At 41.5% G+C, this 27695-nt stretch overlaps 1 protein-coding gene across 1 annotated transcript in view; it reads right to left on the bottom strand.

The window, feature by feature from the left end:
- The window catches only part of TOMM70 (translocase of outer mitochondrial membrane 70), a 39992-nt gene extending 25362 nt beyond the window's left edge, over positions 1-14630 (bottom strand). Inside the window, exon 1 of the mRNA XM_032299336.1 lies at positions 13230-14630. Within this exon, the coding sequence (XP_032155227.1) occupies positions 13230-13553 (324 nt within the window). The 5' untranslated portion in view covers positions 13554-14630. The remainder of the gene's footprint in view (positions 1-13229) is intronic.
- Positions 14631-27695: the final 13065 nt, after the last annotated feature.

The following is a 27695-nucleotide window of genomic DNA, read 5'->3' as shown; positions in this document are numbered from 1 at the left end:
CTGGGTTCAAGTGATTCTCCTGCCTCAGCCTCCCAAGTAGCTAGGGTTACCACCACACCCGGCTAATTTTTTTATTTTCAGTAGAGATGGGGTTTTGCCATGTTGCCCAGGCTGGAGGATTATATATTTTTAATTTCAAAAAACACTCAGACTTTTCCAAAAAGGCTGTAGCACTTTAAGGTTTTTAAAAGATTTATTGTGCAAAGGATTTCTAGGGAGCTCTACCTAAGTTCAGAATATTACATAGCTACTTTAAGCTAGCTAGTGTCAACAAGAATGCATATTTTAAAACTGATGTAGGAGGATGAAAGGAACCAAGACAAGCACATATAAATTAATAGATGAACTTAAAATCTTCCATTTGTCAGCAGACTTAATTATCTCCCAACAGCTTTGAAACATAAGTTAAATTTCAAGAATACATATGTTTCAGGACTATGAAAATGTGCCAGGAATAACAGAGACTGTTACAGGGCTGACAGAGAAACACCCACAAAACACCCACAATAAAGCAAAGCTAGGAATCCCTTATGTAGTTGTGGGCTCTGGGGGGCAATCATCAGGGTGATTACTAGAAAACTTGCATTTGAGACAACCTCAACAATCCTCCCACTCTACCAGAGGAAGCAGAAATCACATCAGAGTAGGGCTGTGTCATTCAGGAGTGGGGATCTTCTATGCTTGAGAGACAAGTGGCCAGGTACCATGGCACACACCTGTAGTCTCAGATACTTGGGATGCTGAGGCAGGAGAATCGCTTGAGCTCAGGAGTTTGAGACTAGCCTGGACAACATACAGAGACACTGACCAGACTGTTTTTTTGAGACGGAGTCTCACTCTGTCGCCAGGCTGGAGTGCAGTGACATGATCTCGGCTCACTGCAACCTCCACGTCCCGGATTCAATGGATTATCCAGCCTCAGCCTCCTGGGCAGCTTGGACTACCGGCACGTGCCATCACACCCAGCTAGTTTTTGTATTTTTAGTAGAGATGGGGTTTCACCATGTTGGCCAGAATGGTCTTGATCTCTCGATCTCTTGACCTCATGATCCACCCTCACTGGCCTCCCAAAGCACAGGGATTACAGGTGTGAGTCACTGCGCCTGGCTGAGACCAGACTCTTAAAAGACACAAGTGACAATGACAGGGCATACCTTGCCTCTGTCTTTCTTTTTTTTTTTTTTTTCGTTTTTGAGACGGAGTTTCACTCATGTTACCCAGGCTGGAGTGCAATGGCGCGATCTCGGCTCACTGCAACCTCCGTCTCCTGGGTTCAAGCAATTCTCCTGCCTCAGCCTCCCGAGTAGCTGGGACTACAGGCGTGCACCACCATGCCCAGCTAATTTTTGTATTTTTAGTAGAGACGGGGTTTCACCATGTTGACCAGGATGGTCTCGCTCTCTTGACCTCGTGATCCACCCGCCTCGGCCTCCCAAAGTGCTGGGATTACAGGCTTGAGCCACCACGCCCGGCCGCCTCTGTCTTTCAAGAGAGCACACAAAACAGAATTACTAACAATAAAGGAAAGCCAACATATAAAAAAAGAGGCCCCCTAACTCAAACAGAAAAGTAGTATCTGAGAAAGCAGGAAAAACCAAGCAAACAAAAAATTTTAGTTAAAAAAAAAATCAGAGGCTATCTTGCCGTCATTAAAAAACGGTTGCTTTTAAAGAGCACCAATTAGAAATCTTGAAAATGAAAAAAGATTATTACAATTAATTCAACAGATTGGCGTATATTAAAATAGGCATAGCTGAGGAATGAATTAATAAGTAGAGAATGGAGGAAACCTGACAGACTGCTGTGGAAACAGAGGATAGGGAGACGGGAAGTTTGGAGAAATTAAATGCCATGAATTATAAATCCAGAAGTTCCATCATTTGCCTATCTGGAGTTCTAAAAGGAAAGGAATAGAAAAAAAAAAAAAAAAAAAACTAAGGAATCAGAGAAATTCTTGGAGTTGATGAAAACAGACATGCATTTTTTTGATACATTATGGTGAAATTTCACAACAAAAATCGTAAACTATTTCGGAAGAAAAACAATCCAGTGCCAGACTGTCACCAACATTTGGTACTAAAAACCAATTAACAATTTCAAAGTTCTAAAGCAAGACTATTTGTAACTAAAGTCTTATACCTAGCCAAACCAGTATTTGAGGTTGAACACAAGAACAGAAATAGAAACATACAGCTTCCTTACCACTAAAAATAACCCCTCAATTGGGAAATGACCAACACATCAAAAAGCAGAAAGGAAGGTAAAATTAAAAAAAAGTAGAGTAAATATGGCAGTAATCACTAAACATGTCAACAGTAACAATAACTGTGGTTAATTTAGATCCCTGCATTGAAAGAGTTTCAAATTGTTTAAAACCAAAAATAACTACATGCTGGCTATAAGGCATGATGTAAAATAAAATGACATGATAAGGCCAAACAATTTTTTAAAAAAAGGAATATAAAAGTTGTGGAAGGTATTAAAAAAATTTTTAAAAGGCAATATCAGACAAAATACCATTCAAAAGTATCAGATGATGTCTGGATAGTTTCACTGATAAAAGGTAGAATCTGCCAAAAAGACACAATAATCACGAATCTTCATGTATTTAATAAAGGTTTAAAATAAACTCAATTGGCTAGACGGTGGCTCATGCCTGCAATCCCAGCAGTTTGGCCGAAGCAGGTGGATTACCTGAGGTCAGGAGTTTGAGACCAGCCTGGCCAAACTGGTGAAACTGCATCTCTACAAAAATAGAAAAATTAGCTGGGAGTGGTAGAAGGCACCTGTGGTCCCAGCTACTCGGGAAGCCGAGAAGGAGAATCCCTTGAACCCGGGAGGCACAGGGTGCAGTGAACAGAGATCACGCCACTGCACTCCAGCCTGGCAGACAGTGTGAGACTCCATCCAAAAAAAAAAAGGACAGAGAGAAGCAAAGGAAACACACTCAAGTATCATTGTCTCATGTACTACTAGCTCCAAGGCATAAGGTCATTAAAGTTAAAGACAAACAGAATCATCAGCATAATTTTTTTCTTTTTGCCAAGCAAGTATAATTGAATTTATTTTACTTGATATGATTCTACCATACAATAACCAACAGTGTAGTCTTTATCCTGAAGGCCACACTAGAGGCCACTGTAGGACACAAACAACTGTCAGTCTTGCAAAAGAACTATTACTGATCAAAACACTAAAATTCCATTATGAAAATGTAGTTATATGCCACAAAACAATGTTTTAGTCAATGACATACTCAATATACAATGGTGGTCCCGTAAGATTATAATGGAGCTGAAATATTCCTATTGTCTAGTGATGTCACAGCCATTGTAACGCATTACTCATGTGTTTGTGGTGCTGGCGGTGTAAATAAACCTACCACACTTGTATACAAGAATAGCATATACTGAGGCCAGGTGCGGTGGCTCATGCCTGTAATCCCAGCACTTTGGGAGGCTGAGGTGGGTGGATTATTTGAGGTCAGGAGTTTGAAACCAGCCTGATCAACAAGGTGAAGCCCCATCTCTACTACAAATAGAAAAAAATTAGGCAGGTGTGGCGGCGAGTGCCTGTAATCCCAGCTATCGGGAGGCAGAGGCAGGAGAATCACTTGAACCCGGGAGTTGGAGGTTCTAGTGAGCCAAGATGGTGTCACTCCAGCCTGGGCAACAGGAGACGCCATCTCAGGGAAAAAAAAAAAAAATTGAGAATGATAATAAACAACGTTACTGGTTTATGTATTTACTATATGTATGCTATACTTCTATTGTTATGTTCGTATATTCCTTTTTAAAGTTAACTATAATATAGCCTCAAGGCAGGTCCTCCGAGAGCTATTCCAGAAGAAGGTTTCTTATCATAAAAAATGACAGCTCTATTCGTGTTAATTCCCTTGAAAATCTTCCAGTGGGACAAGATGTGGAGGGGGACAGGGATACTGATGATTCTGACACATCTAGCCTAGGCTAATGTGTTTGTGTCTTAGTTTTTAACAAAAAAGCTTAAAAATTTAAAAAAAATTTTTTAAATAAGAAAAAGGTTACAGAATAGGGATAAAAAGTAAAAAAAAATTTTGTGAAGCTGTACAATGTGCTTGTGTTTCAAGCTAAGCGTGGTTTCTTTTTAAAAAGACAGTCTCCTTATTCGTCCAGGCTGGCATCAAATTCCTGAACTTAAGCAATTCTGCTGCCATAGCCTTCCAAGTAGCTATACGCTAAGCTAAGTGTTATCACAAAAAAGTAAAAAAATATATAAATTTCAGAAAGTAAAAAAGTTACAGTAAGCTAACGTTAATTTATTGTTGAAGACAAATATTTTAAAAACTTAGCGTAGCCTAAGGGTACAGTGTTTAAACAGTATACTATAGTAGCATTCAGTAATGTCTTAGGCCTTCACACTCCTTCACCCACTGACCCAGAGCAGCTTCCAGTCTGACAAGCTCCATGGTTAAGTGCCCATGGTATACAAGTGTACCATTTTTTATCTTTTATACTGTATTTTCACTGTACCTTTTCTATACGTAGATACACAAATATTTACCACTGTGTTACAACTGCCCACAGTACTCACCACAATAAAATGCAGTACAGGTTTGTAGCCTAGGATCGATAGGTTATGCCGTATAGCTTAGGTGTGTAGTAGGCTGTACCATCTAGGTTTGTGTCAGTATACTCGATGAAATCAACTATTGCATCAACTAATGATACATTTCTTGGAACACATCTCTACTGTTAAGTGATGCATGACTGTATATTAGGTAGTTGGTAAATTTTTTAGCTGACAAGCAGAAAATTATTAGTAAAAAGTAGCAACTACATATACACATACACATAAATCCAAAATTATTCAAGTGAGACACAAGATCAAAAGTAAATACTTTGGGTAACACACCTAAGAAAACACTGAGAACCACTGTATCTTTTCTAACAGTATGGAGATTTATTTTATTTTATTTTTTTGAGGCAGTGTCTCGCTCTGTCGCCCAGGCTGGAGGACAGTGGCGTGATCTCGGCTCACTGCAACCTTCTGTCTCCCAGGTTCAAGCCATTCTCCTGCCTCAGCCTCCTGAGTAGCTAGGATTACAGGCACACACCACCACACCCAGCTAATTTTTGTACTTTTAGTAGAGACGGGATTTCACGATATTGGCCAGGCTGGTCTCTAACTCTTGACCTCAGGTGATCCACCCACTTAGGCCTCCCAAAGTGTTGGGATTACAGGTGTGAGCCCCGGTGCCCAGCCTGGAGATTTCTTAAAGAACTAAAATACATCTACCATTAGATTCAGCAATTCCACTACTAGGTTTAGATCTACCATTAAATCCAGCAATTCCACTACTGGGTATCTACCCAAAGGAAAAGAAGTCATTACATCAAAAAGACAACTGCACGTGTATGTTTATTGCAGCACAATTTACCATTGCAAAGATATGGAACTGCCTGGGTGCAGTGGCTCGCCTATAATCCCAGCACTTTGGGAGCCTGAGGTGGGCGGATCACCTGAGGTCAGGAGTTTGAGACCAGCCTGGGCAACATGGAGAAACCTCATCTCTACTAAAAATACAAAATTACCCCAGTGTGATGACGCCTGCCCATAATCCCAGCTACTTGCTACTCGGGAGGGTGAGGCAGGAGAATCACTTGAACCTGGAAGGTGGAGGCTGCGTTAAGCTGAGATCACATCATTGCACCCCAGCCTGGGCAACAAGAGCAAATCTCCGTCTCAAAAAAAAAAAGGAACCAATCTAAGTGCCCACTTATCAATAGGTGGATAAAGTGTGGTATACATACACATGAAATACTACTCAGCAATTAAAACAAACAAAAATGAAACAATGTCTTACAGCAACTTAGGTGGAACTAGAGGCCATTATTCTAAGTGAAGTAACTCAGGAATGGGAAACCAAATACCATGTGTTCCCACTTAAAAGTGGGAGCTCAGCTACAGGTACACAAAGGCATACAGAGAGATATAATAAACTATGGAGACTCAGGGGGGAGTGTGGCAGAGCATGTGAATGATTAAAAAAAAAAAAACCTACATATTGGGTACAATGTACACTTGGGTGATACGTGCACTAAAGTCTCAGACTTTACCACTATACAATTCATCCATGTGACCAAAAACCACTTGTAGCCCAAAAGCTATTGAAATGAAAAAAATAATAAATATATATTTTCTCTCTTCAGAGTACTGAGACTTGTCAAACAAGGCAGAACCTAGGAACATGCCCCTCAGCTCGTCGACATCAAATCTACTCTAGAAAACAGGTTACATTTTGAAATGAAAACTACAATATTAAGGTCAAATGCAGGTAAATCTAGTAGAATACAAAGAAAATCAGGTTTTGTATAAGATAGTCAGTGAAGGCTACTCATGAGAATCTGCTCTGAATTAAAATGACTAAGAGAAGACAGGAAAGTACTCCAGGAAAGAAAAATAACACTAAAAGGATTAGCCCACACATAGAAGCTCAGAAAATCAAAAAAGCATCAGCCTCTAAAAACAAGTCCTGTGACATGACTGCATGACTACATTGCAAAAACCTACCAATGATATACATCTGGCAATAAAAAAACTATTGTAAATTCTCAGCATTTATAAAATATTAACCTGATGATCACATGTAGTCATTGTGAAAGAAAATGAGCTAGAATTACACACATTAATCTGTGTGTGAGAAAATAAAATGGGTATTAATTTGTCACCATGATGACACACTTATACCCGGTTGAAATATACCTGAGGTGGTTTGATATTTCTTTTAAAATGATTTTATTCCCTTAAATTTCTCAAACTCAAAAAGCACATAGTATATTTGAATCACAGCTTTACAGAAGTAGCAAATAATTCTGGAACATTTACTGTATGAGAAACAATGTTTCAATACCTATTGTTACTTTGTTTTTGTTTTTGTTTTCCACTCTGTTGCTCAGGCTGGAGTGCAATGGCATGATCTCAGCTCATTGCAACCTAAATAACTCTGGAACACTAACTGTATGAGAAACAATGTTTCAGAACTTACTGACCAATTGTTACTTTTTTTTTTTCCCACCTTTTGGGTTCAAGGAATTGTTCCCCACTCAACTTCTGAGTAGCTGGGGATTACAGGCACCTGCCATCATGGCCAGCTAATTTTTGTATTTTGTGGAGATGGGGTTTCACCATGTCGGCCAGGCCAGTCTTGAATTCCTGACCTCAGGTGATCTGCCTGCCTCAGCCTCCCAAAGTGCTGGGATTACAGGCGTGAGCCACTGCACCCAGCCAATTGTTACTTTCATATAAATAAAACCTAGGATAACAATGCCTAAGATAACAAAGATTCAAACCTAATAAAGAAAATCTAAGGTAATGAAAAAGTCTTTTCTCATCTCATGTCTTGAAATTTAAAAAACCTACAACCAACACCACCTAGTAAATTATAATAACTCTTTACCTAGGAAAAACATACTTTTACAATGACTGCTTCTGCAGGATTGTGGTTGTAGGTCATACAAAAATCAACTGATTTACAAAAAGTATGCCCAAATGAGGTTTAAGATTTACACAGGGCTGGGCGCGGAGGCTCACACCTGTAATCCTAGCCCTTTTGGAGGGAGAGGCAGCTGGATTGCTTCAGGTCAGTAGTTCAAGACCAGACTGGCCAACATGGTGAAACCTTGTCTCTACTAAAAATACAAAAATTAGCCAGGCATGGTGGCAAGCACTTGTAATCCCAGCTACTTAGGAGTCTGAGGCAGGAGAATCCCTTGAACCCAGGGGCGGAGATTGCGTCACTGCATTCCAGCCCGGGTGACAGAGTGAGACTCCAACTCAAAAAAAAAAAAAAAAAGATTTACATGGAATCCAGCATTAACTGGTAGAACAAAAATGAAAGGCTGGAAAATTTGAAAAAATATACCACCTGTGAGATTTATACATATATACTCACAAACATATAACATAAACTCATGGATGTCAAAGGAACCCTTAATTATCAGTCAAAAAATAAAACTTCATTCATTCAACACCTGCTATGCACTTACACTGGATTCTGAAAATACAATGGTGAACAAGATAGAGCCAGTCTCAGCCTTCAGAGTTTCAAGGGAATAGTAGGAAACAGGAATGAGCAATTCTAGGACCACGTGGTAAGTGCCACAAAGGCCAAAAGTCCAAGGTGTTATAAAAATCACATAGTGGTGTGCTTAGGTAGAGAGCAGTTTCAGAAACTTGTCTCTGAGGTTTCTGAAATGACCTCTGTTGTAATAAGGAGACGAATAGTCAGTGAGGGTGGTATCAGAATTTTCTTTTTTTTTCATCAGGAAAATTTAGTACCTCAGAAGCAACAGGAAAAGTTACAACATTTAGAGCACAATGTGAAATATTGCCAAGGATTAAGATAAAGATTGACAGGTGTTAAGTAAACTTAGAGAGGCATGCCATTGTTAACCCTGACTGTTTTTGTTATTTTTTTAATGACTCAAAACAGATCAATTGGGGGAAAGAATGATTTCACTTCAAATAAGATGACCAATAACAACAGATTATGCAGTCCTTGACACTTTACTAAAATGTGTAGGCACATCTTCCCCTTCCTACTATTGTAGTAAGCTGGCTTAGATTATTGGTTTCTAACCATTTCACATGGGATAACTTCTGTGTCATGTTAAATGTGAATATAAGAATGAATGCATTTTTTTATCATCAGATTAAATAACAACTGAATAAAAAATTACTATGAAGTCAATAATGCTTTTAAATAAGTGCATTTAAAAAAAAATCACAGGATGTTTGAAAAAGAAGTGTCTGGGATATTGGTACAAATAGGATATCATGCCTGGAAAATACATGCAGTGGTCCCTTGTGATGACTCAAAAGCCCACAGGTTGAGAAGCACTATGGATGATATGATCTTCAAAAAAGTCTTACAATTAAAAAAAAATTAATTCTTCAAGTTTAAAAAAATTAATTCTTCAATTTTAAAAAAATTACTGAAGCAAAATGGCACATCATGGTAGATTTTATAATAATGGTTCAAAATAGAATATAATCTAATATTGTAAGTAAGTGCCTCAGTCTTAGGCACTATCAACTGTGACTAAATGCTTTTCTTCAGTGATACCCTAATGTTCCCCTGAATTAAAACAACTATGAATATCCTTTGCACTTGCTTTGCAAGTTTTTGCTAGCCCAGAAAAAAGGTAAATGTACACTCTAATTATACAGGAAAATCTCAAATCCAATAGACAGAAGCTCTGTAATTCTATTAGATCATTTTGCATTAAGGTAAACGTGACAAAAGACAAAAACACAGATTTTCCATTCTACTTGCTGATATCAAACCCTAAACAAACAATATTTGTCTATTTATTCATTCCCTTAAAAATTGTAGCTATTGCTCAGGTGGAGAAAGAACAGTATAGGTCATCAGGATTCTGCCAGGTTTTCCATCAGTTAAAGCAAATGCTTCCAGAAATCAGTAAAACCCACTGAGGTTGCCAATTTAGAGGTGCTATTCAAACGTACAGCAATTTCTCCAACCACAGATAAGAAATTACAATTAGTGATCAATTACATTTAGATGGTTTAATAATAACTCTAAGGACCAGACTATTAAAAGAAGTCAAAAACAGTCTTTCAATATTTACTGGTTACCAGCAGTTAAGATACAAATTTCCATTTAAAAAAATCGAGGCCAGGTGCTATGGCTCACACCTGTAATCCCAGCACTTTGGGAGGCTGAGGTGGGCAGATCATGAGGTCAGGAGATCGAGATCATCCTGGCCAACAAGGTGAAACCCTGTCTCTAATAAAAATACAAAAAATTAGCTGGGCATGGTGGTACATGCCTGTAGTTCTAGCTACTTGGGAGGCCAAGGCAGGGGAAATTGCTAGAACCTGGGAGGTGGAGGTTACAGTGAGCCAAGATCATGCCACTGAATTCCAGCCTAGGCAACAGAGCAAAACTCCGTCTCAAAAGAATAAAATCAAAATCAAAATCAAAAAGATCTTCTTACTGGTGCTTTACTAAAGAACAATCCAGTAATTCAAAGATTACAGGTGTAAGCCTACAAATTCCACAAGATGAACAATGGTATGCACAAGTGTTTTGCCCTATTTTATTTACAGTCAAAAACAAACCATTTCAAAGCAGTTCAAGTTGCACAATAATCCAATCTTAAATTCTAATTTTTTGGCCAGGCAAGGTGGCTCATGCCTGTAATCCCAGCACTCTGGGAGGCCGAGGCAGGTGGATCACGAGGTCAAGAGATGGAGACCATCTGGCCAACATGGTGAAACCCCGTCTCTACTAAAAATACAAAAATTAGCTGGGCCTGGTGGCGCATGTGCCTGCAGTCTCAGCTACTTGGGAGGCTGAGGCAAGAGAATCTCTTGAACCTGGGAGACGGAGGTTGCAGAGAGCCAAGATTGCACCACTGCACTATAGCTTGGTGACAGAGCATTACTCCATCTAAAAAAAAAATCATAGTTTTTAACAGCAGTCAGGTGAATAAAACGTCATTTGTAAAACAAAAACTATGAAATATCATGAAATTAAAAAATAATCAGTGTTGATCCAGACAATGTGGAAAAGCAGAAAAGAGGAATTAAGGAAACCTAAAATCTGAAAAGGATTTGGCGAAGTTTTATCAAATACCAAAGGTACAGAACCCCTGGGATGAGGTGGGATAGTTGAAACTATAATGAAATGTTAAAATCTAGTTTTGGCCAGGTGTGGTGGCTCATGCCTGTAATCCTAGCACTTTGGGAGGCTAAGGAGGTTGGATCACGTAAGGTCAGGGGTTCGAGGCCAGCCTGGTCAACACGGTGAAACCCCCGACTCTACCAAAAATGCAAGAATTGGCCGGGCATGGTGGTGGGCACCTGTAATCCCAGCTACTCAGGAGACTGAGGCAGGAAAATTGCTCGAACCCAGAGGCAGAGACTGAAGTGAGGTGAGATCTCGCCACTATACTCCAGCCTGAACGAGAGTGAAACTCCATCTCGAAAAAAAAAAAAAAAAAAATTGAGTTTCAGGTATAAAACTATCTTTATTGGCCGGGCACGGTGGCTCAAGCCTATAATCCCAGCACTTTGGGAGGCCGAGGCGGGTGGATCACGAGGTCAAGAGATCGAGACCATCCTGCTCAACATGGTGAAACCCCGTCTCTACTAAAAATACAAAACATTAGCTGGGCATGGTGGTGCGTGCCTGTAATCCCAGCTACTCAGGAGGCCGAGGCAGGAGAATTGCCTGAACCCAGGAGGCGGAGGTTGCAGTGAGCCGAGATCGCGCCATTGCACTCCAGCCTGGGTAACGTGAGTGAAACTCCGTCTCAAAAAAAAAAAAAAAGAAACTATCTTTATTTTTGATGATTATAGAACTGAGAACTTTTATGTACTTTCATTTTATCCACTACTCTTCCATGATTAAAACTAAATTAACAAGTGAAATAGAAAATGACTGGAGAATTTCAGACATCTGAAAATGATGTAACATGCGTGATAATTAATTCAAAGAATCTTCTTGATAACTGCTTTTAATAGCAGCAGTAGCTATTATGGATGACCATAATCAGAATTATCAATTTTTAGTATTGGAAGAAACAGAAGATATCTAATATTTTAACCCTCTTATTCTACAGGGATGATGCTAAGGTCAAGGAGATAAAATGACTCTCCCAAAGTAACAATGCTGGAGAGCCTACTATAAATGTTACAAATCCTAGTTCTCACAATCCATAGATTCTCTATTATCCAGTGATCTTTTCCATCTTAAGAAAATAGGCAACGCTTCACTCTCCCATAGGAAAGATCATATGGCTCTCTCATGGCCTAGCACAATGCCTCACACACTGCAGATACTACAGTAGTTTGTTCACTCCTACACCAAAACTTCCTTTAAAGCTAATTTGACATCCTAGTAAAAATATGTTCAACCTGAATAGTGTCAGATGGAAGTGACTTGTGTAAGTATTTAAGTGTATACACTTGGATACAATTAGAAGTTACTTGACCAACTGTACATACATATGTATAAAACTGAGAGATATTTGACTAAAGGTTTCTCTGACCACGACTTACTCTGGTACTACCACTGAACAACTCCAGACCCAGATAAAATCCACCACAACCAATCCCAGTATTGTCAAATGCAGCCAGGCTAATTCTCTGCACAGCTGTCAGATACCAAAAGGATTTAACATTCAGTTCAACAAAACCATACAAAGCAGTTCACTAAATACTCCAATGTTCAGCCTAACATCAGAGAATCTGTATCATTCATATTAGGCTTGGTCATGTACATTTCCAGGTGAAATAGAAAAACTGAGTTTAAGATGTTTCATCAAAACGTTTAAGAAGTCACTCCCATTTTGTGCGTGCGTGTGTGTGTAGGCCTGGAGCTGGGGCCGGGGGCTGTGTGCAGCCAAATATGGTCAGCACTGCTGTGGCTGTTGCTTTTTTGCAACAAGAGGGGACAGGGCAATGCAGAGCCGCCAGGGAGTCTGGAGTGTAAAAAGGACACCTCGGGGCTGGGGCATGGCAGGGGAGGTTACGGGCGCTGACTGCTTGCAGTCAAAGGGGCTTCGGAGGTCCTGAGAGAGGATGAGCCTTGCTTGGGAGCTTGACAGTTCTGCTTACAGTTCAGAGGCTGTAAAACAAATGCCACTGAACACCATTTCACTCTTTAGTAGCTGTCTAGTCTTCCTTTTTGTATGTAGAAAGCCATCTAATTGGCTTTTTTATTGTTCTGCTTTTGTCAACTAACCGTCACTGCAGTTGCCCACGCACCCCCGCTTCGCAAAAACACACTCCAAAAGGGGGAGTGGCTCGTTATTAAACGGTTCTTACCGATTAGGTTGTAAGCTTTGGAAATAACAACAACAATTCGTATCACGATGTACCAATCGTTCATGGAATTTCGCTTCCTTCACTTACTAAATACAAGCGTCGTATTTGCAAACGCCCCCCTCCCACCTACACCACTAGGGATAAATGCTGTGTCACTGAGAAGAGCAAGATTTTTTCTGAAACCAAAAGGAAACTATCAAAGAATGCCAGTAACCTGTCATCGGGCTACTCTGTGCCCTCCCCACGCAGCCAGAAATGAGTCTCCCTTAACCCAGGCGTTGTGCTGCCGCCTGGCAGCTGCCGTCTCACGGGAGCCCCCTCACCGGCACAATCCGCCAAGGAAAAGCTGCACCCGCCAGTTTCCACCTCTACGGCCTGGGGCTGCTTCTCACCATGTCCAGGTGAGCACCGGGACCTTCGGGGTGTCCGCTGCCCGGGGCCGGACTGGCCCTGCCTTCCGGGGTCTTCCGTTCGCTGTTGCGCTTCAGGCCGCTGGCGTCGCCCCGGCCTCCATCCTCCCGGCCCCGTTGCTGCCGACTCCACAGGTACACGGCACCCGCGCCCAGCAGCAGGGGTGCCCCGACCGCCAGAGCCAGCTGCCATCGCGGCAGCCCCCCGGTGCCCGGGCCCGCAGTCCCACCGCCGCCCACCCCACTCCCGGAGCTCGGTGCAGCTGCTGCGATCACCGCCGCCTCCACAGGCTTAGAGGCGGCCATGACGAGTGTCCTCCGCCACCGCCTCCCTGCCTGTCGCGGGCGCCACAATCACCAAGCAGCGTGCGAAGGAAGACCGAGGAACCGAAGGAAAGCAATGAGCGACAGAGCACGCTAGGAAGAGAGAGCGGACGACAGAAAAGGGCCAGAGGTCACCGGAAGCCCAGAGCATGCCGGGCCAGACCGGGCCGTCCTTCTCCCCCAGTCTCAACCGTAGCGGGGGCGGAGGAGCAGAAATCACTTCCGGGTCAAGGGAAAGTGTGGGCGCGAGGGGGAGTCCTCCGAAACCCTTTTCCTTTCTTTTCGCCCCGCTGCTGTTCAAGAGATTCACTTCTGGAGTTCCGTCGTAGCTGGTGTTGTCCCCTTTACCTTCAGGAGAGAAAGGCACACGGGCCTCTCGCTTCGTGAAGCGGAGGAGGGGCGCGTATACAGCGTGCTGGGGCGCTCAAGAGCTGAGAGCAGAGGAAAAACCAGCGCCGCCGCACTGGAATGGGCGGGAGTGGCAGAAGAGCTGTGAAGGCTATTGGCTGGCACGGCTGGTGGGCGGGGCGTAGGCCGAGCCGCCCAGTTACTGGTGGACTTCGGACCCGGTTTTCCAGTTGCAGCCGCGTTGGCGCTTCTCCTCGGTGGCCGTTAGCTCGGTTTTGTGCCCGCGTGTCGGGGAGCCAACGGATTGGAAGGACTTTGAAAGACGTGTGAGGAAAGAGCTCGGCGCTGAAGAAGACTGCTGTATCACTGAACTTCTTACCACTACCGTAGCCAGATTTTAGTTTGGCCGAATTCGAGGTTATGGGGCAGACAGCGAGGGCCGAAGACTGGGAGGAAATGGCAGGTCTAGGTTGGCTGCAGTCGAAACGGCTTGAGCGTGGTCGCCGCGGCTCCTCGTCGGCACCAGTTACGAAGGCGATGACACCGACGTTGTTAGGGGTTTCTTAAACTGAGTTGGTAGAAATGCCAAGCCTCAGGGTTCCCGCCGGCTTCGAGCCTCTTTGCCGTGTTTGCGTCTTGAGCTGGTTTCTGCGTGGCACGCCAGCCCACATCGGGCTCTGGTCCGCACACCCGCCGGCCCCCGCCAGTTGTTTTGCATAGCCGCCTCAGCCCTCTTCCCTTCTCATTCCCGACGCGTAATTCAATTAATAGCTTTCGTTTCTGTAGTAGCTTTGTCTGTCAAGTTTTTCCCATGCTCTGCACCAGACCTCTTAAAATCTAAAAATCACCTTGCCAGGGCATCGTTTGAAATCCATGGTATTTTCGTGAAGAAAATACAAATATTAATGGGAAATCGGAACTATGGCTCTCCGTTTCTGATATACTGGTTGCAGAAGGCTTACATTAAAATTTAATAAATGATCGTTTTGCTTTTAAGTGCAACAACATCACAGTAGTGCTACATAAAGATTGAAAGGAGACATTTTATCGAGTGGCACCAAAAGGGACTGATTAAAATAGAATGGCCTAGTTTGAAAGAATTTCAGGATCACAGGTTTCTCCTGCTTCGTGTAAGTTCCTATTAGTAAATTGCCTTCAGGCAATAGGGTTTCTTAGCAACAGACTAAAAAAAATGGGCTAAAAATAGCAATGGAATTGAGTTGATCGTTGCAGGCAATCGGCTTCTCTCCCCTCCTGATCCCCAATCCCCAAAGGCAAATTTTCTGCCCCTTAATATAATCTCTGCCTTTTTTCAGAACAGAAGTTAGGTTTTATTTTTTTCTGAAATTTCAGTTTTTCTTTGGCCTCTTGAAGGATTGTAGAATGCTAACAAGGACAAACTTGATAGGAACCAGAACATACTTAAAGTTTGTTTTTTAAAATTTTCTTATTTATTGGAGTAAGCAATACACTGTTATGGTTAAATTCCAAAAGTTAGAGTTTACTGTGAAAAGTCTTCCTTAAAGGAACTGCTCTCGGGTGCAGTTCCCCTCTCCAAAGGGAATTGGTGTTATTTTCTTGAAACGTGTTTTAGGTTAATATTTATCTAAAGGCCTGATTTTGTTTGGCTTTATTTTTAAGATTGGCATTAGTAAATGAATCTGTTCTTGTTACTTTTATACTTTGATAAATATCTCATTTCCATTCCCTAGCCTATGCTGCTCTTTTCTCTCATTTTCTCCTCTACTTCCTAATTGATGGAATTCCGCAAGTGAGGAATTTATAAGAATATGTCTTCTTTATCTTCAGTCTCTCCTTTAGTAACCAAAGTAAATTTCATTGCTTCAGGTACCAATGTCTTGCATAGCTTCTCTTTTTACCGCTAGCCCTGTATCTCCTGCTACTTATGAGCAGTTTTGCTTGGATTCCTGACTTTTCTCAAAAATATAACTCAGTATCTTACACCACTCATACTTTCTCTTTGTGTTATCCTTTTTTCCTCATAATATCATTATTACCTTAGCAGCTACTCATATTTGAAACCATAAGTCTTTTTAGACCTCTCTCTTTTTCAGCCTTACCTACCCAACCACAGATGATTAGGCGGTTGTGTTCACATACACACATAAACACAAAATCAGCTGTAAAGTCTTCAACAAAATCAACTTTGGTGTAGTATCTTTCTTATAGTTTTCTTTTCACACCTTCTGACACTTCTTAGTTCATATATATGAAAACCATTAAGGGTATGTATAACACATAACAGATGCTCAATAAATAGTTTCTTCCCATCATAGTTCAGGCTGCTATGAGAAAAATACCATAGAACTACTCAGCTAATAAACTGTAGAAATTTATTTCTCACAATTCCTGAGGATGGGAGTTTGAGATCAGTGTGCCAGCATGGTCAAGTTCTGTAAAAGCCCTCTTCTGGGTTGAGGACTACAAATTTGGTTTGGGTCCTCAAGTAATGGAAAGGGGCAAGGAAGTTCTCCGGAGTCTCTTTTATGAGGGTACTAATCCCATTTTTAAGGGCTCCACCCTCACGATCTAATCACTTCCCAAAGGCCTCAACTCCAAATACTATCACGCTCCCTTCTTTTTTCTCTTTTATTCATTTCCTTCATGTTCCCTACATTCTATATTTGCTTGCTTCTGAGATAACTTCTCTGCCTCTAGTGCCTCTCTTTTGTGTGTCACCCTGCACTTTAATATCAGATTACTCTTCCTATAGCATAACTGTAATTTCACTCTTGAGCTCAAAGACTTTAGGTCCTCTTCACTTTCACTATAAGGTTCAATGTTTCTGCCCACCCATGTCTCCCTTCATACACCTCTTTCCTTGGTCTACAATATTAGCACCTAGCAGAATTAGAAATTACTTATGTGGGCCAGGCGTGGTGGCTCATGCCTGTAATCCCAGCACTTTGAGGATCACCTCAGGTCAGGAGTTCAAGACCAGTCTGACCAACATAGTGAAACCCTGTCTCTACTAAAAATACAAAAATTAGCTGGGTGTCATGGCGCACACCTGTAATCCCAGCTGCTTGGGAGGTTGAGGTAGGAGAATTGCCTGAACTTGGGAGGCAGAGGTTACAGTGAGCCGTGATCACGCCACTGCACTCAAGCCTGGGTGACAGAGTAAGACTCCATCTCAAAAAAAAACAAAACAAAAAACCAACAACTCTCAAGTGTACACTTGGTTGTGGGGAAAAAAGAAATTACTTATGTGATCCCCTCAATAGGATGTAAAGTCCATGAGGACAGAAACTTTTTCTATTTTGTATAGCCAGAGCCCAGAAGATAGGTTATGTGATGGGTACTTTCATGTGTCAGTTTGACTGGGCCATGAGATACCCAGATACTTGTTTAAACATTACAAATGTACCTGTGGTGATGTTTTTCATTCCTTGATTTTTATTTTTAGTGTATCTATTGTAGGTTTTTGCTTCATAAAAACATGAATATAACAGGTTATTTTAGACTGATAAGTTAACTTGGATTATATACACACACGCAAACTACACTTTAACTCCACTTCCTTTCCTCCACATTTTGTGCTTTCAATTTCAGAATTTACATATTTTTATATTGCATATCCATCAACAAGTTGCTATTGTTATTATTTTTAATACTTTTAGCCCTACTGAAGATATGTGATTTACACACCCCCATTACAGTATTTAAACACTACCATTGTAGTATCAGAGTATTATGAATTTGTACTTATTTTTACCAGTGAGTTTTATACTTTCAGATGCTTTTGTGTTTTTCATTAGTGTCCTTTTCTTTCACCTTGAAGAACACCCTTTAGCATTTCTTGTAAGACAGGTCTGGTGGTGATGAAATCTCTTAGATTTTGTGTGACTGGGAGAGTCTTTATCTCATGTTCATTTCTGAATGACAGTTTTGCTGAGTGTAGTATTCTTGATTGACAGTATTTTTTATCCTTTAGCACTTCGACTATATCATAGCACTCTTCCCTGGCCTATAAGGTTCCTGCTGAGAAATCTCCTGCTAGGCATATTGGAACTCCCTTATATGTTACTTGTTTCTTTTTTCTTTCTGCTTTTAGGATCCTGTCTTTGTCTTTGATCTTTATAGTTTGATTATAATATGTCTTGTGGTAGTCTTATTTGGATCAAATCTGATTGCAAATCTTTGACCTTCCTGTACTTGGATACTTGTATCTTTCTCCAGGTTTGGGAAGTTTTCTGCTATTACTACTTTAAAGAAGCCTTTTATAACCTTATCTTTTTCTACTCCCTTTTGAATGCTGGTAACTTGTATATTTGCTCTTTTGATACTATCCCATAAATCCTATAGTTTCTTTATTCCTTTCCATTCTTTTTTCTTTCTTCTCCTCTGACTGTATATTTTCATATAAGCTATAAATCTTCAAGTTTACAGATTCTGTCTTCTGAGTGATCAATCCTGCTGTTGATGCTGTCTGTTACATTTTTTCATTCATTGTATTTTTCAGCTCTAAAATTTGTCTGATTTTATTATTTCATTTTATCTGTTAAATTTTTCATTTGACCATTTATTACTTTCCTGATTTTGCTGAATTGTTTCTCAGTATTTTCTGAAATTCTTTGAGCTTCTTTAAAACAGCCATTTTGATTTCCTTGGCATATAGTTCATATATCTCTGTCTCTTTAGGGTCAGTCACTGGCATCTTATTTTGTCTCTTCAGTAAAGTCATGATTCCCTGATTGTTCTTGATCCTGTGGTCATGTATCATGGTGTGTGCATTGAAGAAGCAGTTACTTATTCTAGCCCTCACAGTCTGGCTTTTTCTGGGAACATCATCTAACAGTAACCCTGTCCGGAGATTCTAGGCAGGTCATTTGGTGTGGTCTCTGAGCCTGTGACCACTGCAGCCCTTGCAGCTCTAGGGAGTGCCCAAAGCCTAGGACCACTGTGGCCAGCACAGTCCCAGGCTGAAATCCCATGGCCATGGAAGCTGCTGACCTAGCACTGGGCTGTAATCCTATGGCTGCTGAGGCTGGTGCAGCACTTGGGTGCACCCAAAGCCCATAGCTGCTAAGGCTAGTCCAGCACTGGGGTACATCTGAAGCCTGCAGCCACTGAGGCCTGCCTGTTGCTATGGGTTATTTGAAGCCCAGGACCACTGTAGTTGGCTGATGGTGTTGTGGACTGGAACTCAAGTTTGTCTCACAGGGGCTATGGTTTCCCAGCTGATGCTGGAATTGGGTCTAGTCTCAGTCTGCAGTTACTGGCCTGAAGTCAGGGGCCATGGGGATTCTGCCCAGTGTTGAGTTTTACTGTGACAGGTCTGGTATCGGATCCAAGGCAGAGTCTTAAGTTTACTTTCCTCTCTTCCTCCCAAGCAGACAGTATATCTTTTCCCATGCTGTGCTGCCTGGTCTTGGGGGAGGGGTGACATGGGTAATGTAAAACTATTCTTCCTACCCCCTTAAATGTGTATTTTCTTCTATAACCAGGTGCTGTAATCTCTCACCTGATTTCCTTAGCTCTTGTGAAGGTATTTTTATACATGGATAGTTGTTCAAATTCATGTTTCTCTGGGGGAAAAATTGCCAGAGAGTCCTATTCCACCATCTTGCTCTAGTTTTCCTCTGTGAGTTTCCTCTTCCCCTAGTTTTGGATGGGATTGATATTTGAGTGGGCAGACTGAGTAAAGGAGATTGCCCTCCTTAATGTGGTTGGGCCACATTCAATCAGTCAAAGGCCCAAAAAGTATAAAAACTTGACCCTCCAATGAATAAGAGGGAACTCCTCCTGCCTAAATTCCTTGAGCTGCGATATTAGTCTTTCCTTGCCTTTGAACTTGAAATGAAATATCAGCTCTTCTTAGGTATAGAGCCTACTGACTTTCAGACTGAAAATATACTATCAGCTCTCCTGGGTCTCCAGCTTGCTGACTATAGGTCATGGGACTTCTTAGCTTCCATAATTGTGTAAATAAATAAATAGGCTCATGCCTGTAATCCCAGCACTTTGGGAGGCTGAGGTGGGTGGATCACCGAAGGTCAGGAGTTTGAGACCAGCCTGCCCAAGATGGTGAAACCCTGTCTCTACTAAAAATACAAAAATTAGCTGGGTGTGGTAGCAGGTGCTTGCAATCCTAGCTACTCGGAAGGCTGAGGCAGAAGAATCGCTTGAACCTGGGAGGTGGAGGTTGCAGTGAGCCGAGATCGTGCCACTGCATTCTGGCCTGGGCGACGAGCAAAATTCACATCACACACACACACACACACACACACACACACACACACACCATCTTGGGCAGGTTGGTCTCAAACTCCTGACCTTGCGATCTACCCACCTCAGCCTCCCAAAGTGCTGGGATTACAGGCATGAGCTACTACACCCAGCCTAAATATATATTTGTATATATTTAATTAAATGTATAGGTATAAATATATATGTGTACATATCTTACCTATAGTAGATAGGTAAGATCTATCTATCTATCTATCTATCTATCATCGCATCTATCTATAATTAGTCCTATTTCTCTGAAGAACCCTAATACAGATTTTGGTATTAGGAATGATGTGCTGATATAACAGAAAAATACCTAAAAATATGGAATTAGCTTTGGAACTGGGTGATGGGTGCAGGCTGGAAGAGTTTTGAGGTGCCTGCTAGAAAAAGTCAACATTGCTGTGAACAAAGTGTTGGCTGAAATATGGGTGTTAAAGGCAATTTTGGTGAGGGCTCAGAAAACAAAGAGAAGAGTTAGGAACAAAGCTTCCATTTTCTTAGAGAATACATAAATACATGAACCGAATATTGGTGCAAATGTGGATTTTAAGGGCCATTTTGGTGAGATCTCAGAAATAAAGAATAGACAGTTGGACACTGAAAAGTGATCTTTATTATAAAGTAGCAAAGAATATAGCTGAATTGCATTCTAGTGTTGTGCAAGGTAGCACTTTCAAGTGATTAAATTGGATACATAGCAGAGGAGATCTCTTAAGTAAAGTATCAAAGGTACACCTTGGGTCCTCCTTACTGCTTATAGTAAAATGTAAAAGGAGAGAGGCGAATTGAAGAAGGAATGGTTTAGGAAAAAGGAGCCAGAACATGGAGATTTGGGAAATTCTCAGTCTATCCATATTGGAAAAAAATAAAGAGAGAGAGAGAGAGAGAGAAACAAAACACTTGTTTTGAAGAGAAAACTAAGGGTGTTGCTGAACACTCATTTGTTAAAGAGATCATGGGTACAACTCATGGACTTAATCAGCCATCTCATCAGAAGCCAAGAATAGAGATGAGATTTTACCAGCAGAAACACTGCCAGCTGAGACCAAGGACTAAAGGAGACAGAAAAAGTGAGACAGGATGAAGGAAAGCTATCAGACTTGGATTTTACAGGATGGGACTATAGAACTATTTGGCTCTGAAAATACTTTATCCTTCAAGAAAAGGGAACACTGACTGCATCGGCAATTCAGAAATCCTCAGAGCTGTCCTGCCAGTCCCACTACAGGCCCAGAGGTAGGTCTGACTCCTCCCATTTTTCAAAGAGCGGGTCTGCCTTTCCAGTTTTGGTGGGTCAGGACCCCTTGCCTACTACATCAGGCTGAGGGTTGCCCTGGCAGAGAGCTTGTGAACTGGCCTTACTCCTTAAGCTAAAGGGGCAAGGCTACCCTGTACAGCTGTGAGAATGATACTACCACCTCAGTGGGCCTGGGGGGCAGAGAATTAAACCAAAGAGGATTATTCCCTAGCTTTAAGATCGAATGGAATTTTCCTTGCTAGGTTTTGGACTTGTTGCAATACCCACCACCTCTTCCTTCTTTGCTATTTCTCGCTCTTGCAGTGGGAATGTCTATCCTAGGCCTTGTCTCATCATTATATTTTAGAAGCCCATGAATTGTCTGGTTTCACAGGTTCATATCTGGAGAGAATTTCGCCTCAGAATGAATCACACCTCAGTTCTCTCCCATACCCAATTTAGATGATATTTAATGAGACAGTGGACCTTAGGCTTTAGAGTTGACGTTGTAATAAGTTAAGACTTTCAGTGCGTTATGATGGGATGAATGATGAATGTTATTTTATATGTAAGAAGGACATGAATTTTGGAGGCCATATGCCCCACTCTTGGTACCAAAATCTGTATTAGTCTACAAGTGTTGCCATAACAAAATACCACAGACTGGGTGGCATAAACAGCAGAAATTTATTTCTCACACTTCTGGAGGCTGGAAAGTCCCAGATCAAGTTCTGGTCTGTTTGTTTTCTTGTGAGGGTTCTCTTCCTGGCTCACTGTAGGCCACCTTCTCTCTGTTTCTCACATGACCTCTTTGTATGCATGCAGAGATAGAGAGTAAACTCTCTGGTGTTTCTTCTTATAAGGGCACTAATTTCATCAGACCAAGGCCCCACCCTCATAACCTCATGTAACCCAAATTACTTCCCCAAAGTCCCATCTCTAAATACCATCGCACTGGGGGTTAGGGCTTCAACATATGGATTTTGGGGGGACATGGGGCACAAAAATATTCAGTTCATAATAGCATATAATAGGCACTCAATAAATATTGTTTTAAGTGAATAAATATTCTGCTAAGGGTATCAAAGAAGGGAAAAGTGTCATTTAAGATTGTATTAGCCCTTTTTGTGTTGCTGTAACAGAATATCTGAGGCTGGGTAGTTTCTAAAGAAATTTATTTAGCTCTGCATTCCAGGTCTAGGGAAAAAACTGTTTAGCTCATGGTTCTGCAGTTTAAGAAGTGTGGCACTGGCATCTGCTTGGCTTCTGGAGGAGGCCACGTGCTAGATCAAAACACAGCAAGGAAGGCCAAAGGGGATGTGGTCATGTGTGAAGACAAACCGAGCGAAAAAACTTGCTTTGTAATAACCCACTTTCTTGGGAACTAATCTGTTCCCAGAGAACTAATCCAGTCTCTAGAAAGCAAGAACTCACTTCATGAGAACAGCACCAAGCATGAGGGATCCATCCCCTTGACCCAAACACCTCCCGCTAGGCTAGGCCTCACCTCCTAACTGCCACATTTGGGATCATATTTCGACAGGAGTTTTGGTAGGGACAAACAAATCATATCCAAACAATAGCATGGATGGAATAGGTAATATTTGTACTTACTTAAAAACATATATTTATTGTCTATTACATGCTTCCTCTACACTCCCAAAATGCATTTTCTGGGACTTTTTCAAAACATATTACTTTTCTACCTTGTTTTATAGTATTATACTCGTCGTAACTCATCTACTGGATTATAAGTATCTCAACATCAGAAGCTGTGTCTGATTTATTTTATATCCTGTACAGAATCTACAATGCCTTCTCTAATTCTATATGTAAGAGAAAAGTAATATGTTTTCTCTTTTTGTATTAGACCATACCTCAGTTTCTATTTCTTCCCCACAATTACTATATTGCCATAATTATTCATTCTCATATCTGCTGCCTATGCTCAATTCTGAGTCCCCGAAGGGCAGGGACCATGTTCTAGTCATCTTTGTACTCCTGTATCTATAAGAGGGTTGGGCATTTGATGGGTGTTTGTTAACTTATTTATCCACCCAATACGATACCTGAAATGTGGTCAATGCCAAATAGAAAGTTGAAGTGTTTGTTGAACAAGTTTCTAACTGATGTTGTCAGTATTAACAGTCTGGCACCACTATTGCTGTCCAACACCACTGGTGTCAGCTGGGAAACCAATTCAATTGCTACTGCTGCTGCAGCTGCCACCACCACAAACAGCCTACTTCCATCACAACCACCTTCATAGCAGCTAGCTAGATCCCAGTCCCTAGCATGCTGTGGTCACTGCTACCACCTCCACCATTGAAGCTGCTTCCTGGAAGACCTGATTTGTTTGTGCTTTGTATCTCATTTTTTTTTTTTTTTTTTTTTTTGAGACGGAGTTTCACTCATGTTACCCAGGCTGGAGTGCAATGGCGTGATCTCGGCTCACCGCAACCTCCGCCTCCCGGGTTCAGGCAATTCTCCTGCCTCAGCCTCCTGAGTAGCTAGGATTACAGGCACGTGCCACCATGCCCAGCTAATGTTTTGTATTTTTAGTAGAGACGGGGTTTCACCATGTTGACCAGGATGGTCTCGATCTCTTGACCTCGTGATCCACCTGCCTTGGCCTCCCAAAGTGCTGGGATTACAGGCTTGAGCCACCGCGCCCAGCTCTCATTTTGATGTATAGAAGCCTGTTTCTTTTGAGCCCTATGCTGTTATTTTTTCCCCCAATCCTGATAGTTTCTGCATTATTCAACTTCCATCAAAGCATCAGTTGAGTGGGTGGTACTGCTTCACTTCTCGGGGGAATGTCACTTTGTGATTCAATCAAGTGGCTGCCCTTTTAGCTGTCAGAAGGAGCATCCGCATTTATCTTCAGGGAACAATCTGTAGTAACTCTAGCTTCCTCTCCTTAGCTGTGACTGATGGCTCATATGTATATTTTATGCACTCATTTGCCACCCTTCCACCCACTCACATGAATTTATAAGATCTTTCCATCTTCAACTTAATTCATTGCCACCCACGAGAATTGGTGTCATTTGTGAATGCAGAATTGTTGTCCTGCACTTTAATTTATGAAGATATTACATACAGATTATGCTCACTGTCCCCTACACAAGGATGCTGGGGCAAGTGGGGGCTAAGGTCCAGCCTGCACTTTTCTCGGCCCTTATGTCAGGCTGAATCTGCCTGGAGAAAGGTACTTTTTTTTTATGATTTGCATAAAAATTCTGGTCCATTACCAAGTGATGGGCCTACAGCAGAGCATTCACTTATAAGGGGCACTCAGACCAGTAGCCCTGATTATGCAGTGCTGATCTTAGCATTGCTCTAGCACTGAACCTGAGAGCCTCTAGTCTGTGCTTTTCCATCTTTCTGCCATTTTTCCCGACCAGTGGAAAACAGAACTTCAACAATGAAGAAAAGACCCAGTTTTGTCAAATTTTGAAAAACATTCAAAGCCGCAAAAAAATAGTTGTTGTACCTACGTTCTATCTGTTGCTGCTTCACAAACTACCCCAAAACTTGGTGTCTTGAAACATTGTTTTATTATGTATCATAATTTTGTTGCTCAGGAATTTGGACATGGCTCCTCTGGTAATATCAATAGAGATTACTCTGTGTTATTCAGCTGATTAATGGGTTGATCTGAAGGGTTCAAGATGGCTTAATCAAGGTTAATAAAAGGGGCCGGGTGTAGTGGCTCATGCCTGTAATCCCAGCACTTTGGGATGCTGAGGCGGTGATCACTTGAGGTCAGGAGTTTGAGACCAGCCTGCCCAAGATGGTGAAACCCTGTCTCTACTAAAAATTAGACGGGCATGGTGGCGGGCACCTGTAATCCCAGCTACTTGGGAGGCTGAGGCAGGAGAATTGCTTGAATCTTAAAGGCAGAGTTTGCAGTGAGCTGAGATAGCACCACTGTACTCCAGCCTGGGTAATAGAGCTAGACTTAGTCTCAAAAAAAAAAAAAAAAAAAAAAAAATCAAAGGGCAGATGATCCTGAGTATACTTGATCTAATCAAGTGAGCCCTTCACAGAGGTCAGAGAGATTGGAAGTGAAAGACGTTTTTCCTGCTGGCTGTGAAAAGCAAATTGCCTATGGAGGGGCCTCATAGCAAGGAACTCTAGGAGCTTAGAGTGGTCCCTGACCAACAGCCAGCAAGAAAATGTCCTACAACTATAAGAAACTGAATTCTTTTAGTAGTAGGTGGACTTGGAAGACACATGAGCCTCAAATACCTTGATTTCAGTCTAATGAGGTCCTTAATAGAGGACTCAGCTAACCTATGTTCAGACTTCTAAGTCTTGGAGACTGTAAGATAATAAATTTGTATGGTTTTGAGCTGCTAAGTTGGTGATAATTTGAAATAAAGCCAAAGAAAACTAAGAAAGCTATCTAAATAACAAGAATTAAAGGAGAATTCTATCTCATATCATACATAAAATGGCAAATAGATTAAAAACCTAAATACAGAAAACAAAAAACTTTTAGAAGAAAATATGAGAGAATATCTTGATGACTTTGTGATGGGGTAAAGGATAAACTTATGAAGAAAAAGATCAGTTTGGCTACATTAAAAAATTTTAACTTACAGAAAACACATACTACAAAAAAGTAGGAAGATAAGACATACTGGGAAAAGGTATTTGTGATGTTTGAAACTTACAGAAGGTTAATAGACAGAATACATGTAGAACTCCTATAGATCAATAAGAAAAAGGCAACTGAAGAAAAACGAGCAAAGGATGTAAACAAGTTACTTGTAAAAGAAGTGCAAATGGAAAATATACATATGAAAACATTTTTAATCTCACCAATAAGTTGGGGGAATCCAAATTAAAACAACAAATTTCATTTTGCACCTACAATATTGGCGACAATTTTTAAATCCAGCAATACCAGTGAGGCATGGATGCCAAAAAAATGCAATTGTAAATTGATGGAACTACTGTAGAGAGCCAACTATTATGAATATTTTTTGTGTGTTCCTTTTGTCAACTGTTAGTGTTTAATAAAATGGAAGATTCAGATACCTCCAATCCAGAAATTTCACCTCTAGATATACACTATAGAAAAACACACTGCACATAAAAAACCTGTGATGTTTAGGGCAACATTACTTGTAATAGCAAAAAGTGGAAATTACATAAAAGCTGACCAGTAGAAGAATGGATGGATTATTATAAAGATACCGTCCTTGTGAAGAGGGAGACCCAGGCATCTCAGATCAACTTCCCCTTTTCATTCCTAAGACTGTAAACTTCCCCTTTTCATTCCTAAAACTGGAAACCGAAGCCCTTTTCATATATAATTCCTAAGACTGTAAACTGAAACCCTTTTCATATGTAATTCCTAAGACTGTAAACTGAGACCCTTTTCATATGTTAAGCTATAAACCTAAGATTCTTCCACGTGTAACATCTAAAGTATAAGCCTATATAAAGAAGGAACCTTCCTTTGTTAGGTGAGCTTGGCATTAGGCAAATATGCCACCTGTCTCCCGGCCGAATAAACTCCTTCCTCTAATATTCGGTGTCCAAGAGATCTGTTTCCTGTGGCCGCTCCTGCAACATTTTGGTGCGTTGGCCCGGAAGCGAATCTCGGATAGCAGATGGCGGGAAAAGTCTCTTAGGTAATTTGCCTAGCCATGTGGAGCATCCCTGTGGGGGGACTCCTGCTCCCTGGGGTGACACATCCTTAGAGTGCTCCTGGGCACGTATTTGTCCTGTGGAAAAGCCTCGCCAGAGCGGAGCAGGGATGCCCTGCAGTCTGGATCCATTCAGTGGCTGAACACTGAGGAGGAACGAGCATTTGGGGAAGGCTGGACAACGAAATTTGGTCAGATTGTACCCAGGAAAGTAGCCCACCCCATTTTGGGTGGAAGCATGGCCTGATCACCCACGGGTGCCAGATTGGCACATTGGAAGGTAGCTCTCTGTTGAATTGGAAGGAGAGCATTCAGATGTGTGTCTGTGTGTGGTTGTGTGTCTGTGTGTAGATATGTCCAGCCCGACTCATCAGTCATGAAAGGTATTGGGCCCATTAGGAAGGGCCTCATGTGTCAAGCAATTTGTAAGAATTAGAGACAGCCACATAAGGCTGAGTGAAGAAGCCTCTGGGCATTGTAAAAGGATTGAAGTGAATGTAAATTGGAGAGTGCTCTGTGCTGCTTCTTGCTAGTTGGGAACTGCTGTGAGTGAACTAATACTCTCCTAAATGTGGGAATTGTTTCTTTGAATTGTTAATATGGGTCACTCCCATAGAAAGC

Source organism: Sapajus apella, unplaced genomic scaffold (genome assembly GCF_009761245.1).
Source record: "Sapajus apella isolate SASKATOON/1434 unplaced genomic scaffold, GSC_monkey_1.0 scaffold40, whole genome shotgun sequence".
In the NCBI taxonomy this organism is placed as follows: domain Eukaryota; kingdom Metazoa; phylum Chordata; class Mammalia; order Primates; family Cebidae; genus Sapajus; species Sapajus apella.
This window is presented reverse-complemented; position numbering and strand designations above follow the sequence as displayed.